We start from the raw sequence: 15522 nt of genomic DNA, 5'->3' as shown, positions 1-15522 counted from the left end.
ACAGAGGTTTGGTTTTTTCTTGTTAATTATATTTGTGTATTTGTTTTGGTTTAATATATTCCCTGCACTGGTAACATAATAAAACCCTGTCAGTGTAACCGGTCAAAATGTATGGTGGAATGCATAGAACCATGAAGTCCTGTGCATAATTTTATTTGCTTGGAAAGGAATGGTCATTCCCTAATTTGATTTAAAGTAAAAGAATGAGGATGTCTTTATCTCTCTCTTTTTTTTCCCCTATATTTTCTATTTTTTGATTGTCATGTTTAATTTAAAGTAATTACATTTGGAGGAGAGTGGAAAGAGATGGAAAAAAAGAACTCAGCCATTATGTACCAGCTGTATGTGGAATGTATTTTATAATGTTCAATAAAAAGATAATAAAAAAAAAAAGAGTCAAGAATCTCAATGAGGTTTTCCTGGTTAAATAAAGGTAAAATAAATAAAATAAAATGGAATAAAATAATAGTTCCTTTGGATGCCACATATATGTTCTTACAGATTCAAATATTCCTCATTTTAAGGCCTAATAATAAACTATGTAATACAAGTTGGGTTTTTGTTCCCACATTGCAGCATTTACATGTTCATTCATAACTAATACAATCTCAAACATCAACAGAATCAATAAAACCTCCGCAGTCAAAGTGGCCTTTTAATCAGATTTTAATCTTTCTCCAATATCAAGGCTTCACAGTTAAAATCACTTGCTTTTTATTCGGCAAGGCAATGACAGGGAAGATGCAAGGATGTGGATAAATCAGTGCATTCACAACATACAAAAAACATTGGAACCAAAAACTTCACTAGTATCAGTTAACACCAACGTCTAACACTAGTGCAACAGTGATCAAGATGGAGACCGTTTTATCATAGTGTTGTGGATCCTTCAATTCGTGATGAGAGGGATGGGATGGAAGGGGGGGGTGAGGTAAAATGGCAGGCAGCTGGACGGACGGACGGACGACTTAGGCGACCTCTTCCTCTCCCTCCTCCTCGAACTCGCCCTCCTCGGCGGTGGCGTCCTGGTACTGCTGGTACTCGGACACCAGGTCGTTCATGTTGCTCTCGGCTTCGGTGAACTCCATCTCGTCCATGCCCTCGCCGGTGTACCAGTGGAGGAAGGCTTTACGACGGAACATGGCGGTGAACTGCTCGGAGATGCGCTTGAACAGCTCCTGGATGGCCGTGCTGTTACCGATGAAGGTGGCGGCCATTTTGAGGCCGCGCGGCGGGATGTCGCAGACGGCGGTCTTCACATTATTGGGGATCCATTCGACGAAGTAGCTGCTGTTCTTGTTCTGTACATTCAACATCTGCTCGTCCACCTCCTTCATGGACATGCGACCCCTGAAGACCGCCGCCACGGTGAGGTAACGGCCGTGACGCGGGTCGCAGGCCGCCATCATGTTCTTGGCGTCGAACATCTGCTGGGTGAGCTCGGGCACGGACAGGGAGCGGTACTGCTGGCTCCCCCTGCTGGTGAGGGGCGCGAAACCGGGCATGAAGAAGTGCAGACGCGGGAATGGCACCATGTTGACGGCTAGCTTGCGGAGGTCGGCATTGAGCTGGCCGGGGAAACGCAGGCAGGTGGTCACGCCGCTCATGGTGGCGGACACCAAATGGTTGAGATCTCCGTACGTGGGGGTGGTGAGTTTAAGCGTACGGAAGCAGATGTCATAGAGGGCTTCATTGTCAATACAGTAGGTCTCGTCCGTGTTCTCGACCAGCTGGTGGACGGACAGGGTGGCGTTGTAGGGCTCCACCACGGTGTCGGACACTTTGGGAGAAGGCACCACGCTGAAGGTGTTCATGATGCGGTCGGGGTACTCTTCGCGGATCTTGCTGATGAGCAGGGTGCCCATACCGGACCCAGTGCCACCGCCCAGGGAGTGAGTCAGCTGGAAACCCTGGAGGCAATCGCAGCTCTCCGCCTCTTTCCTCACCACGTCCAGAACGGAGTCCACCAGCTCGGCGCCCTCGGTGTAGTGACCCTTGGCCCAGTTGTTTCCAGCGCCGCTCTGGCCTGTTTATAGACAACACAGTTAACACTTTACCAGGCAAGTGACTATTTTTGGTCATTTCTGCACACATTGCAAGACAGTGACAGTGAGGACAGTGAGTCAACAATCTCAGGTCCAATGTGGTCTCCAGGGTCTGTAAGGTCCACCTCTGCATGAACAGTGAGTGTACCTGCTTTGTTAGGTACCATGAAGGAATGGTACTAATGTAAGGAATGATGTTCAAAGGGAATGTGTCTGCATCAGCACTTAAGTTGTTGTAATGTTCTAAAAGAGATGTTCTAAAGTTCTAAAATACTGTACATGTTCCTTCTACCTTACATGTGATTTTCTTCAGGGATGTCCAGATCCAATCTACGGATTGGTATCGGCTGCCGATCTGGCATTTTTTAGAAGATCAGATCGGATTGAGTCACAAGATCGGGCTAATCCAGACCTGGTTCTGGGGCGGGTAAACACACGTCCTGCTCCCTCAAATTAAGGTTTCCAAAGGTAGGGAAAAGGAAAATAATAGTATAATAACCTATAAATAATGACTCCAAATTTAAATCAAAATTTCATTGTAAGAAGTCGGTATCAGATCGGTATCAGCAAAACTAATTGTAAAAAAAATTGGATAGGATTGAAAGCAAAAAAATCCAGATCGGGACATTACTCATTTTCCTGTTTTTTGTTTGTTTGTTTGTTTGTTTTTTTTTTTTTTATATTTACTTCTTGGATTTCTCTTTTTTGCCACTTATGCATACTAAATATAGTAACTTCATTGACCTTTATTTTGTTCATGGCAATAAACAATTCTGAAAAGTTTCACAACAGTAATAAAGTCTTGTTATGTCCTCCAATAACACACTGAGGCTGAAATGTTGAATTTCAGAGTATTTCTATGAGTGACCTATAAACATTTAAGACCTAAGAAATACCAATAATGCTAATAATGCAAACTAGAAGTATGTTAACAGAGGTCTAACCTATGGCTCATTTTGTAGTTAAAGACTCAATAATTTGATAAAATTCTAGTATTTGTCATAAAATATGCACAATGTACACAACAAAGTTAAATGAATATATTCAACAGTATAATGTAACTATTCTCAACACTTTGTTGTTATAGATCGTTTGTCTGAGGCGTTCTTGTCTGAATTCAGTCACAGTAAAAGCTCTTCTAAGCAAAACGAGGTTAGTATCCACTGAAACACTAGAGGGCTTTTATTTTGAAACGATAAAGGAAGTGCTGTGTTTTAGAAAAGCAGATATCAGTACAATAAAGATCACAAATGGGGATGGTTCAAAATGAGGCTTGTGCTTAAATATGTACTATATAGGGACAGTTTTACTCCTCCCCCTGAAGGGAAAGCAAGGGGTATTATTTTTGGTTTGGTTTGTTTCTTCGTTTGTTTGTTAACTCTCTAGCAGCAAAACTATTAGTTGAATTCATACCAAATTAGGTTTATATATTGCCAGTGACCCAGAATAGATCTGATTACATTTTGGGAAAAGTAAATCAAAGTTAAAGATTTTTTATGAATTTTTCCAAATCTTTTTTTTTTTCCCATTTACTTATAATGTGTAAAATTTCAAATGTCTGTAGCAGAAAAAACTATTGGATGAATTCATACCAAATTGGGTTTAAAGATTGCCAGTGACCCAGAACAGATCTGATTACATTTTGCTAAAAGTAGGTCAAAGTTAAAATTATTTACGAATTTTTTTTACATATTTTTTTCCTCCCATTTACTTATAATGGGCGAAATTTCAAATGTCTATAAAAACATCAATTTTGTTTCAATTTACTTCAAACTTGGTGCATATAAGCTACAATACATGCAAAGGGAGGGGTTTGTTGTTGTGTCTGGCACCACTTGTTACTTATTGAACACAGGAAATTAGTCATAAAATCCTGATTCTAATATAAACTGTCTTAACAGTTGAGGAAATACTAGTAAAGTAATAGTGTTTTTCGTGTTTCATGTTTTTTTTGCAGTGGACAAATGGTGAAATATATGTGTAGTATTGTCCCTTTTAATTTTAATTGTCCCTTTTAATTTTTCATTTTAATTTTTAAAATTTAAATCTTATCCTGTTTGATTGTTGGTTTATATTCTCAGACATGATGCTGCTTTATCTCACTCCTTTATTTTTTCATCGATTTGACCGCATCATGTTACGTTATTCCTTCCCCACTTTATTCAGATTAATTTAATTAATTCAAAGTGTCATGCTTCTGCATTGTTGTACACATCTCTATTGTGTTGCTTCTGTTTTAGTGTTTTTACTTGCATCTTGTATCCTGCTGTTGTGCCCTTTACTTGTCTGTCAAAAGCACTTTGTACACTTTGTTTTTAAAAGGTGCTGTATAAATAAAGCTATTATTATTACACTGGGTTACAAAAAAAATGTTTTTTTGCAAGTTGTTGAGGTTTTTTCAACTGAATTAGGACCATTTTGCACCACTAAATCCAAAAATGACATCTGTTTTTCTCAATCGGGTCAGGTTTTTTTGCTAATTTGATTTTGAAAAATTTGATCTTCTCACAAAATATAACACTGGTCAACAACAAATTTATTGTTTAAGTTTTTTGAGCTGATTTAGGATAATTTTGGTGTGCTGAATCCAAATATCACATTAATTTTGCTCAATCAGGTCAACTTTCTGAACTATGCTACATATTGGCTTTTTAACATTTTTGCTTACATTTATGGGCATTTTCACATCATATGATACAAAATTCTATCATATTTCTTGCAATAAACGAGTTCTGAAGATTTTACTTTTGCCAATTTATGATTAATGTTTTTTTTTAATATTACAGGTGAATGAAATGGCTTCGACTAGAAGATCTTGCAAAAATAAGCCTGACGTATTCTGCTACATCTGCGGTGAATACACCATTGTACCTAACAGGAATCAAGTCACAAGTTTCATAAAGTGTGCTTACCAATCTTATTTTGGTATTAATTATTACACTGGGTTACAAGAAATGTGTTTTGCAAGTTGTCTAGGTTTTTTCAACTGAATTAGGACCATTTTGCCCCGCTAAATCCAAAAATGACATCTGTTTTTCTTAATCAGGTCAGGTTTTTTTGCTAATTTGATTTTGAAAAATTTGATCTTCTCACAAAATTGATTACATTTTTGTGACTTTATCAGTTGATTTTTATATAGTTCTCACCCAAAATAGGTTTTAAAAGAAAAAAATCATTTTCTAACAGGATTCCTGTTAGGTACAATGGTGTATTCGCCGCAGATGTAGCAAAATACGTCAGGCTTATTTTTGCAAAATCTTCTCGTCGAAGCCATTTCATTCACCTGTAATATAAAAAAAAAACCATTAATCATAAATTGGCAAAAATAAAATCTTCAGAACTCGTTTATTGCAAGAAATATGAAAGAATTTGGTATCATATGATGTGAAAATGCCCATAAATGTAAGCAAAAATGTTAAAAAGCCAATATGTAGCATAGTTCAGAAAGTTGACCTGATTGAGCAAATTTAATGTGATTTTTGGATTCAGCACACCAAAATTATCCTAAATGAGCTCAAAAAACTTAATAAATTTGTTGTTGACCAGTGTTATTATTATTTTTATTATTATTATTATTATTATTATTATTATTATTATTATTAATAATAAAATGATGCTAAATATTTTAACTACAATACAACTCTCTTGAGAAAAACATCACACTCAACACAATGCACACAGTGAAACTATTTCTAAATTTAATAATTTGCCCCAACAGGATATATATATATTTTTTATTTTGACAGGTGCATCTTCACTTAATGATCTCACCAAAGACAAAGTTGTCGGGTCTGAAGATCTGCCCGAAGGGACCAGACCTGACCGAGTCCATCGTACCAGGCTCCAGATCCACCAGGATGGCTCGGGGAACGTACTTTCCACCTGAAATGCACCGACAGCGTCATCTCTTTAAATCTTCTTCTGCATTGAATGTAAATCCTGGATGTTCATGCAAATCCTTTTGCATAGCAGTGGAGCTGTGAACCTGTCCTACCTGTGGCCTCATTGTAGTAGACGCTGATCCTGTCTAGCTGCAAATCACTGTCACCGTGGTAGGTACCGGTGGGATCGATGCCATGCTCATCACTGATCACCTCCCAGAACTGAGAGAAAACAGACAAATGAAGCTCAGTTAGACCGAGGTTAACCCTTAAAGACCCAAACAGGCGAAACAGGCGACCGAAACCATCCTCTGATCTATAACACTGGTCAACAACAAATTTATTGTTTAAGTTTTTTGAGCTGATTTAGGATAATTTTGGTGTGCTGAATCCAAAAATCACATTAATTTTGCTCAATCAGGTCAACTTTCTGAACTATGCAAAAAGAATTATGTTTTTATCAGGTTGTGTTGCTAATATGCTAATACAGTTCAGTATAAATCTAAATGACTAAATGATAAATCTAATTGTGTTATGATTCACATTCATGTCCACTAATAATAATAATGGATTAGATTTCTATAGCGCTTTTCTAGGCCCCCAAAACCCTTTACATTATTCACCCATTATTCATCCGCTCTCACATTCCCCCTCTGGTGGTGGTAAACTACATATTGATGGCCAGAATACAAAACCTCCTATCTGAAAAAAGTCATTTTTTTCAGATAACAAAAAAAACGTTTAGTTCTATTACACTGGTCAACAACAAATTTCTTATTTAAGTTTTTTGAGCTGATTTAGGATAATTTTGGTGTGCTGAATCCAAAAATCACATTAAATTTGCTCAATCAGGTCAACTTTCTGAACTATGCTACATATTGGCTTTTTAACATTTTTGCTTACATTTATGGGCATTTTCACATCATATGATACAAAATTCTATCATATTTCTTGCAATCAACGAGTTCTGAAGATTTTACTTTTGCCAATTTATGATTAATGGTTTTTTTAATATTACAGGGGAATGAAATGGCTTCGACTAGAAGATCTTGCAAAAATAAGCCTGACGTATTCTGCTACATCTGCGGTGAATACATAATAAATAAGAAATACATCCTGTTAGAAAATGATTTTTTTTCTCTTAAAACCTATTTTGGGTGAGAACTATATAAAAAAATCAACTGATAAAGTCACAAAAATGTAATCAATTTTGTGAGAAGATCAAATTTTTCAAAATCAAATTAGCTAAAAAAAACCTGACCTGATTGAGAAAAACAGATGTCATTTTTGGATTTAGCGGTGCAAAACGGTCCTAATTCAGTTGAAAAAACCTAGACAACTTGCAAAAAACATTTTTTTTGTAACCCAGTGTAATGTCAGTAGAATGTCAGTTACACAATTCTAAACCGCGTTCGTCACATATTTTCGGTACAAACAGCAGTGTAGCACAAGCCAGAAAATCATGTTGCGTTAATATTATCATTTAAAAGAGTTGGAGAGTTTTTGGAAAGAACGACCAAGAATTTCTTACAAATCCTAAACAGAGATAAGAATCAAAACAATACCAGGATTCAGTGTATTTGAACTCATAACAACCCAAACAACCACTGGCAACCAAACTCATCTACCGATATACAATATTTAATAACTTCTAATCCACTAATCTTATCAATACATGTAAATAATTGGTGTAAAATACAGTTTGTCATCTTTTCATGGTCATCACATATGACCCATCTGGACGTTCAGAGGCTCTGTTACCATGGAAACACTATCATCTTCTACAACATTGATTCACCAGTAAAACCTGTGGAGTTGCTTCAATGACAGTGGATGGAAACACTTGATTTATGTTCAGTTAATGATAGACTTGCTGATAAAGTAACTTTTTTCTTCAATTCTATGTTTTTAATATAATAACCCTCAACTTTAATCTGAGCTTTTATGAACATCTGCATGATCAGTAAATTAAATAAAGGAAAATACCTGAATTTAACTTAAAAAAATGCAAAATACAGAGGATAATATTATACTAAATGGTGATAAAACACTTAAGAACAGTTTACCCTTTATCAGGCAAGTGACTATTTTTGGTAATTTCTACAAACATTAAATATGGGGCCAATCCTGTGCCTCAGTGAGGTCAAGAATGTTGTTTTTTGTTATAACACTACACAGTGATTTAGAGAGGTTTTATAGAAAATTTGAAGCAGTAAATAGTGAATGTGAGTGACTTTTCTCAGTTTATGACTAGAGGTCGACTGATATGGGTTTATCTAAGGCTGATGTCGATTCTGTAAAATTTGGTCAGCTGATAGCTGATATCTACAGCCAATTTTTGAGGCCAATATTTAAGGCCAATTTTTTTTTTTTAAGCACAATGACGGTAAAATACAACTGAAACACTCAGATAATTAAGATTTTTATGCAGCAATATAAATGAACACGGTTTATATTAATGATTTATTTGCTAAAAAAGTCACTTTTTCTTCAGTTTTCTCTTTTTCTGATATAATAACCATCAACTTTAATCTGAGTTTTTATGAACATCTACACGATCAGGGAATTACATATAAGAAAATACCTGATTTTCCCTTTAACCCTTTCATGCATGAATTACGAGAGCCTTAATAACGATTTTTTTCCTGAGTGCTTTTATTCCTCTAGGCATTAAAAAAACAATGTGATTGAAAATTTTTATGAACCTATTTTTCATGGAGTTGCAAAAATGTTCAGTCAACTGGACACCATACATTTACATTTTTGAAGAAAAGACGTGTTTACTGACATACTGTGTGAAAACTATGAAATAATAAAATTTTTAATGCTGCTAGTCTGATATTTTCTCACACTCTAACATACTATAATACTAAATATTACTCACTTTATGGAGATAATATGCAAAAAAAAACCCTTTTGTTTAAAAAAACCCCCTGTTAATTACAGTCTAATAACAATAACAAGCAATTGATTTACACTCAAACATGTTAGTGCAGATCAGGTTTATCAAGAACAGCAAAGTTACATTAATGGGATGAATATCAGTGTTAGGGATGATGCATAAGTGTCCACAGTGTTGACTGATATGGAACTAAAACCACAAAATTGGTGAATGTACAAAAGAACAGCTTTGAATAGCTGTCCACTGTAGTGACCACTGTGCATGAAAGGGTTAAAAAAATGCAAAATACAGTCGATAATATTATAATAAATGGTGATAAAACACGTAAGAACAGTTTACCCTTTATCAGGCAAGTGACTATTTTTGGTAATTTTCGCAAACATTAAATATGGGGCCAATCCTGTGCCTTAGTGAGGTCAAGAATGTTGTTTTTTTTTTTTACAAAAAATTTCTATAAAACCTCTCTGAATCATTCCTATACAGTGATCCAGAGAGGTTGTATGGAAAATTTTGATGTTGTACATAGCAAATATGAGTGATTTTTGTCAGTTTATGACTCAAGGTTTTTCTAAGGTTGATGCCGATTTTGAAAAATTTGGTCAGCCGATAGCTGATATCTACAGCCGATTTTTGAGGCCGATATTTAAGGTCAATTTTTATTTTATTCTTTTAACTGTAAAATACAACTGAAACACTCAGATAACACTCATAAAAGATTTTTATGCGGCAAATGAGATTATTAATACACATACACCTAGTACTCTTTTAACATTTATTGAACTTCAAGTGCTGCCCACACAGGTGCCTGATCAAATATCTTATAACATTTTTACTACTGATCAAATATTGGCTTTCAAACCAACAAACCAACAAAAAAAAAAATGAAGGCTGATGGCCGATATTGAAAAAAAAAAAAAATCAATATATCGGCTGGATGATATATCGGTCTACCTCTATTTATGCCCTTGTAACAGTTATTTTGTTGCATGTGTTCACATTTTAGCAAGTGCTTCTCAGATGTTTTATGCCACAGGTGTCAAACATGCGGCCCGGGGGCCAAAATCGGCCTGCCAAAGGGTCCAATCCGGCCCATGGGATGAATTTGTGAAATGCAAAAATTACACTGAAGATATTAACAATCTAGGATGTTATCATAATGACCTATAAATAATGAAAAAAGCTAATTCTCTTTTTTTTTAGTGTAAAAAAAAAAAAAAAAAAAGGAAAATTACATAAAAATGTTTACATTTACAGACTAGCCTTTTACAAAAATATGAACAAACTAAAATGTCTTAAGAGAAGTATGTGGAATTATACCAATATTCTGCCATTTACTGAATGTTTTGTGTATTTGAAGATCCTCTGTGATCTGTAAGTTGTCACAAAAATGATAAACTGAGGCGTAATATTGTTAAAATTGCACTTATTTTTCAGGTTGTTCATATTTGTTCATGTTAAGGTTCAAGTACAGTTCGCAGATGTAAACATTTTCATTCTGGAATTTTATTTATTTTTCACTCAAAAACAGAGAAAACTTTAGAGTTGATATTATTTATAAGTTCTTATCCTATTATTTATATTATTTTACTGGTCCGGCCCACTTTAGATCATATTAGGCTGAATGTGGCCCCTGAACTAAAATGAGTTTGACACCCCTGATTTATGCCAAAATTTCCTACAAAGGATCAATAAAATATCTATCTATCTATCTATCTATCTATCTATCTATCTATCTATCTATCTATCTATCTATCTATCTATCGTTCTATCGTTCTATCGTTCTATCGTTCTATCGTTCTATCTATCGTTCTGTCTATCGTTCTGTCATTCTATCTATCTATCTATCTATCTATCTATCTATCTATCTATCTATCTATCTATCTATCTATCTATCTATCGTTCTATCTATCGTTCTATCTATCGTTCTATCGTTCTATCGTTCTATCTATCGTTCTGTCATTCCATCTATCTATCTATCTATCTATCTATCTATCTATCTATCTATCTATCTATCTATCTATCTATCTATCTATCTATCTATCTATCTATCGTTCTATCGTTCTATCGTTCTATCTATCGTTCTGTCATTCTATCTATCTATCTATCTATCTATCTATCTATCTATCTATCTATCTATCTATCTATCTATCTATCTATCTATCTATCTATCTATCTATCTATCGTTCTATCTATCGTTCTATCTATCGTTCTATCTATCTATCTATCTATCTATCTATCTATCTATCTATCTATCTATCTATCTATCTATCTAAGGAGGGACACTGTTGTCACACCAACTGATGAGGAGGTAAATGACGATGTCCAATCACACACTACGGTTGATATTTTGAATTTTGGACTATTTCAATGAGTTTCCTATAAAGGGTTAAATAGAGAGAAAAATATGTTTTTTGTAGTTGCCACAAAAGTAGCACTGAGTCTATAGGGGTAAAAAAAAAAAAGAAAAAAAAAAGATAGTCCAAATTCCAGCTTCAAGATCCAGTTTTAATTCAAGCCCAAAAAGACAGCAGTCACACAGTCGTCTAAAACAACACATATTGTGCTATTTTTAACCGGGCAGAGCTGTAAGCCTGTTTAATTCTCCAGCTGAATGCAGGTCATAAGTGCAGCCTATTAGACTCAAATACAGACTGTCTCAGCAGTCATCAAGCAGATGGCAATAATCTGATAAGTAACAGTATTCAGTGATCCAGGAACACACTGTTCTAACATGCACCGAACAGGGAATACACTATTATATCACTAAACACATACAATAAAATAAGTAATGTGTTTGGATTGACTGACTTCACAACAGAAAATGGTTTAAAGGGTGTGTTTGGAGGAAATAGGTCATACATAAGTCTAAATGTGGGGGAGGGTGGACAGCACATACAATCACAATAAGGTTGAATTATTAATATTACAGCCATTGTCTTATTTAATTGAATGCAACACGACTTAAAAAAATAAAATTAAACACTTTTTTGCCATGCATGAGGCTATTTCTGCACATTTTAGCTTTTTGCATTGATTTTTTTGATTTGTTGGACAAATCACCTCGAATTAATCCATTTTAACGATATATATAAGTGCAGAGATGATATATTTAAGCAAAATAAAGTGATTTAGACTGTGTTTGATTAAAAAAAAAAAATCAGATTGAATCTAAAGAAGACGCTCCAGGGGGGTTTCTTCTAGAGAATTCGGGGGATGGATTAGAGAAGCCTGCACAAGATTGACCAAAATGCAACAAATAAACAAACCAAAACCAAACAGAAAAGCAGAAAACTACCTTAGCTCCGATCTGGTTTCCGCACTGACCGGCTTGCAAATGCACAATTTCGCGCATTTTGGATGGATGAGTAGAAAAAAGAAGGAGGACCGGAGCTGCAGATGGGAATCCGAAGAAGCGGAGAATGCCAGGATGATGGCTCCTGCAGTTTGTCGGATCCTGGGTTAGTTGCGCCGCCTCTTAGTCCGTCTACTGGGCTGAAGCGGTGGTGCAACTTGACGTCATCGCCATGGCAACCAAAGACCGGAGGAGAGAGGGAGGAACCAAGAGCCGTGGAAAAGGCGGATAGGATGAGAGGAGCTGCATCACTCATCAATAAGATTCTCATTATTCTTACCCACTCCCACATCAAACACCCACAGGAGGAAATAAGTAAGTGTAAAAGCTGCACATTTTAACAGCAAGGTCAAAGGGGTTTACTCTGAGTTCAGTTTGGACAGGATGTTTTAAAGGGTTCAACTTTACAGACTACACTCTAAAAAATAATTCATGGTGGTTAGTAAGTTAAGCTTCAAATCATGAGCTTTCTCTGCTTAAAAATGAAGTTGGTACATGTACACATTTAACCCTTTCTTGTATACTGGTCACCACAGTAGACGGCTATTCTACAGCTGTTCTGTTGTATATTCATGGATTTTTGTTGTTCTTTTTTTTTTTTTTTTTTTTTTTAACACATATCTTTATTAAAGTTTTAAGACACTACATATCTTTTCTGGCATGAATTGGTAACATTATCTAGATCTCTCCTGAGCATAAACCCCCAGAATCACAAGCCCCCCCCATAGTTTTCACACAATTTATCAGTAAATTCATGTTTTTGTGCGTCAAAAATTAAACGTGTGGTGTCCAGCTGAGTGGACGTTTTTGCAGCTTCATGCAAAATAGGTTCATAAGAATTTGTTTTCATAATTATTTTTTTTAACATTTTTTTTTTTTTTTTTTTTTAATTTTAATTTTATTTTTTTATATTTATTTTTCAGAAGAAAATTTTCAATCGCATTGTTTTTTTCATGCCTAAAGAGGAATAAAAACACTCAGGAAAAAAATTTGATTAAGGTTCTCATAATTCGTGCATGAAAGGGTTAAATCAGTTAAATCAGTTAAATCACTAAAAGCTCTCTAAAAAGTTTTCAACTGGTTCAGAACGCGGCAGCGAGACTACTAACAGGAACAAATAGAAGAGACCACATCACCCCTGTGCTCCAAGCCCTTCACTGGCTTCCAATCGAGTTTAGAATTAGATTCAAAATCCTCCTTCTCACATACAAGACCATTAATGGTATGGGCCCCTCCTATCTCAGAGACGCTCTAGTGCCGTACCATCCCAACAGAACCCTTCGTTCTCAGAATGCTGGTCTACTGGTAGTTCCCAGGGTCTGTAAAAGTACAGTAGGAGCTAGAGCCTTTAGTTACCAAGCTCCTGTTTTATGGAATCAGCTTCCTGCTAACATTAAAGAGGCCGACACAGTCTCTACATTTAAGGTCAGACTAAAAACATTCCTATTTGAAAAAGCTTATGGTCAGGCTAGTTCAAACCAGACTGAACCCACAGTTCAGTCTAAGCTGCCCTAGGAGCAAGAATGCTGGGGGAAGTACAGGCACTGAGTCCTATCTTCTGTTTCTGGTTCTACGTACCATTCTGGTCTGCACTTATATTTTTAATATTTAGCCAACTTAGTTTGTGCAGTACTATTCACCTGGTGTCCCCTTTCCCCACTCCCCTCCGGGGGAGTGGCTACTTTTCAGTTGTAACCGCTTGGGAGCCAATGATGACAGGATCTGCGCTGACCCATCTGTGTCCTGCCCTGTCCTGTGTCCTGACCCCCTCCCCCACCTGTCCTGGATGGACGTCCTTGGCCTCACCACTGTGGATGGGCCTCCTCGCTCCTGCCTGTCTCATCCAGCGGGATGGACCCCCCATGTGTCCACCCTACTGCATCCTTGCAGACTGGAACTACATCTGCAAATGGACGTCCATCAGTCCTGGTGCATCTCTAGCCTGTCCGTCCATGGGAGTGGATCTCTCCCTCACTGTGGTTCTCCCCGAGGTTTCTCCCTTTTCCCACTGGGTTTTGAGTTTTTCCTTGCCGAGAAGGAGGGTCTAAGGACGGGGGATGCCCTGGACACTACTCATTTTCTTGCTGTTTATTTGACTGTTGTTTACTCCAACTGCCTCTGTAAAGCCCTTTGAGATAACCTTGTTGTGATATTGGGCTATACAAATAAAGTTGAATTGAATTGAATCAATGTTGTAGAAGATGACAGTGTTTCCATGGTAACTACAGAGCCTCTGAACGTCCAAATGGGTCATATCTGATGACCATGAAAAGACGACAAACTGTATTTTACACCAGTTATTTAAACATATCAATAGTTTTAGTGGTTCAGAAGTGATTAAACATTTTAGATCAGTAGATGATTTTCATTGCCAGTGACTGTTTGGGTCTTTATGGATTAACCGATAAAAAATATTATAAACCTAAAAAAAAAAGATTTTTTGCATTAAAATTAAAAACAAGTCTAAATTAATGTGTTGTAAGATTAAGTCATTAAGTGCAGCAGTTGAATCCTGGTTCTTTTCTTCAAATTTAGCAACGCTGAGCTGTCAAAGCAGTTGTTCACTGTGCTGATGAATCTATTCTTAGCTGCAACCTACTTTATATTCTGTCTTCTAATAAACGTCTTAGAAAGTCATAGGAAAGAAATAGTTTTTTCTGATCCTAATATGTGAGTAGGTTTTATCCTGCAGCCCACATACTGTTCATGTCATCTAAACCATCGAAACAAACATATCAATATATATGTTATTCAATAATAGTAAGGACTATTTATCATCAGTAAGCACTATTTATTTTCATTTTTTATTGAATTTAATTGGGGTTGGGGAAATTTGAGGACTTTTTAGTGTTAAACACATCATTTACTGCACTGTGGTAAATTTTATGAGTTAGTTTATGGTGGAAATGTCTTATTTCATGCAAAGTAAAACACAAATTCAGGCATAAAGAGATGAAATATACAGTGCTTTCACATTTTCTGTATCACAGTTTAATATTCATTCTTCCAACATCCCTAAAAATGTCTAAAGCACAGCTGAAAAAAAAAGTATCTACAGGTATTCTTATTAATTTAATGCAAATAAGGAGCATGTTGATAGGGGTCTAACCTGCAGCTTATTTTGTAGTTAAATATTCAGTAACGTGGATAAAATTCTAGTGTTTGTCATAAAATATGGCCCCAGTTACGCACAATAAACGCTTCAACAAATGTAAATGAATATATTCAACAGTATAATGGAACTATTTTTAACACTTTGCTGTTATGGATCCTTCATCTGAGGTGTTATTGTGTGAATTCAGTCACAGTAAAAGCTCTGCTAAGCAAAAAGAGGTTGAAATG

At 36.0% G+C, this 15522-nt stretch overlaps 1 protein-coding gene across 1 annotated transcript; it reads right to left on the bottom strand.

Moving 5' to 3' along the window:
- Window positions 1-648: 648 nt before the first annotated feature.
- tubb4bl (tubulin, beta 4B class IVb-like) lies at window positions 649-12297 on the bottom strand. Its single transcript, XM_030141406.1, has 4 exons — window positions 12124-12297; window positions 6040-6148; window positions 5817-5927; window positions 649-2026 (listed from the first exon to the last, which is right to left on the bottom strand). The coding sequence occupies exons 1-4, from the start codon at window positions 12178-12180 to the stop codon at window positions 969-971; spliced, it is 1335 nt and encodes a 444-aa protein (XP_029997266.1). The 5' UTR covers window positions 12181-12297; the 3' UTR covers window positions 649-968.
- Between the last annotated feature and the right edge of the window lie 3225 nt (window positions 12298-15522).

Source organism: Sphaeramia orbicularis, chromosome 8 (assembly GCF_902148855.1).
Source record: "Sphaeramia orbicularis chromosome 8, fSphaOr1.1, whole genome shotgun sequence".
In the NCBI taxonomy this organism is placed as follows: domain Eukaryota; kingdom Metazoa; phylum Chordata; class Actinopteri; order Kurtiformes; family Apogonidae; genus Sphaeramia; species Sphaeramia orbicularis.
This window is presented reverse-complemented; position numbering and strand designations above follow the sequence as displayed.

What these genes read in the sequence shown, in the direction of transcription:
- tubb4bl (XM_030141406.1), bottom strand. Translation starts at nt 12,180, where the DNA reads ATGCGCGAAATTGTGCATTTGCAAGCCGGTCAGTGCGGAAACCAGATC. An exon ending in CTACTACAATGAGGCCACAG is followed by an intron (nt 5,928 to 6,039) that starts GTAGGACAGGTT and finishes GGTGCATTTCAG; the next exon opens with GTGGAAAGTACGTTCCCCGA. An exon ending in ACCCGACAACTTTGTCTTTG is followed by an intron (nt 2,027 to 5,816) that starts GTGAGATCATTA and finishes GTCTATAAACAG; the next exon opens with GCCAGAGCGGCGCTGGAAAC.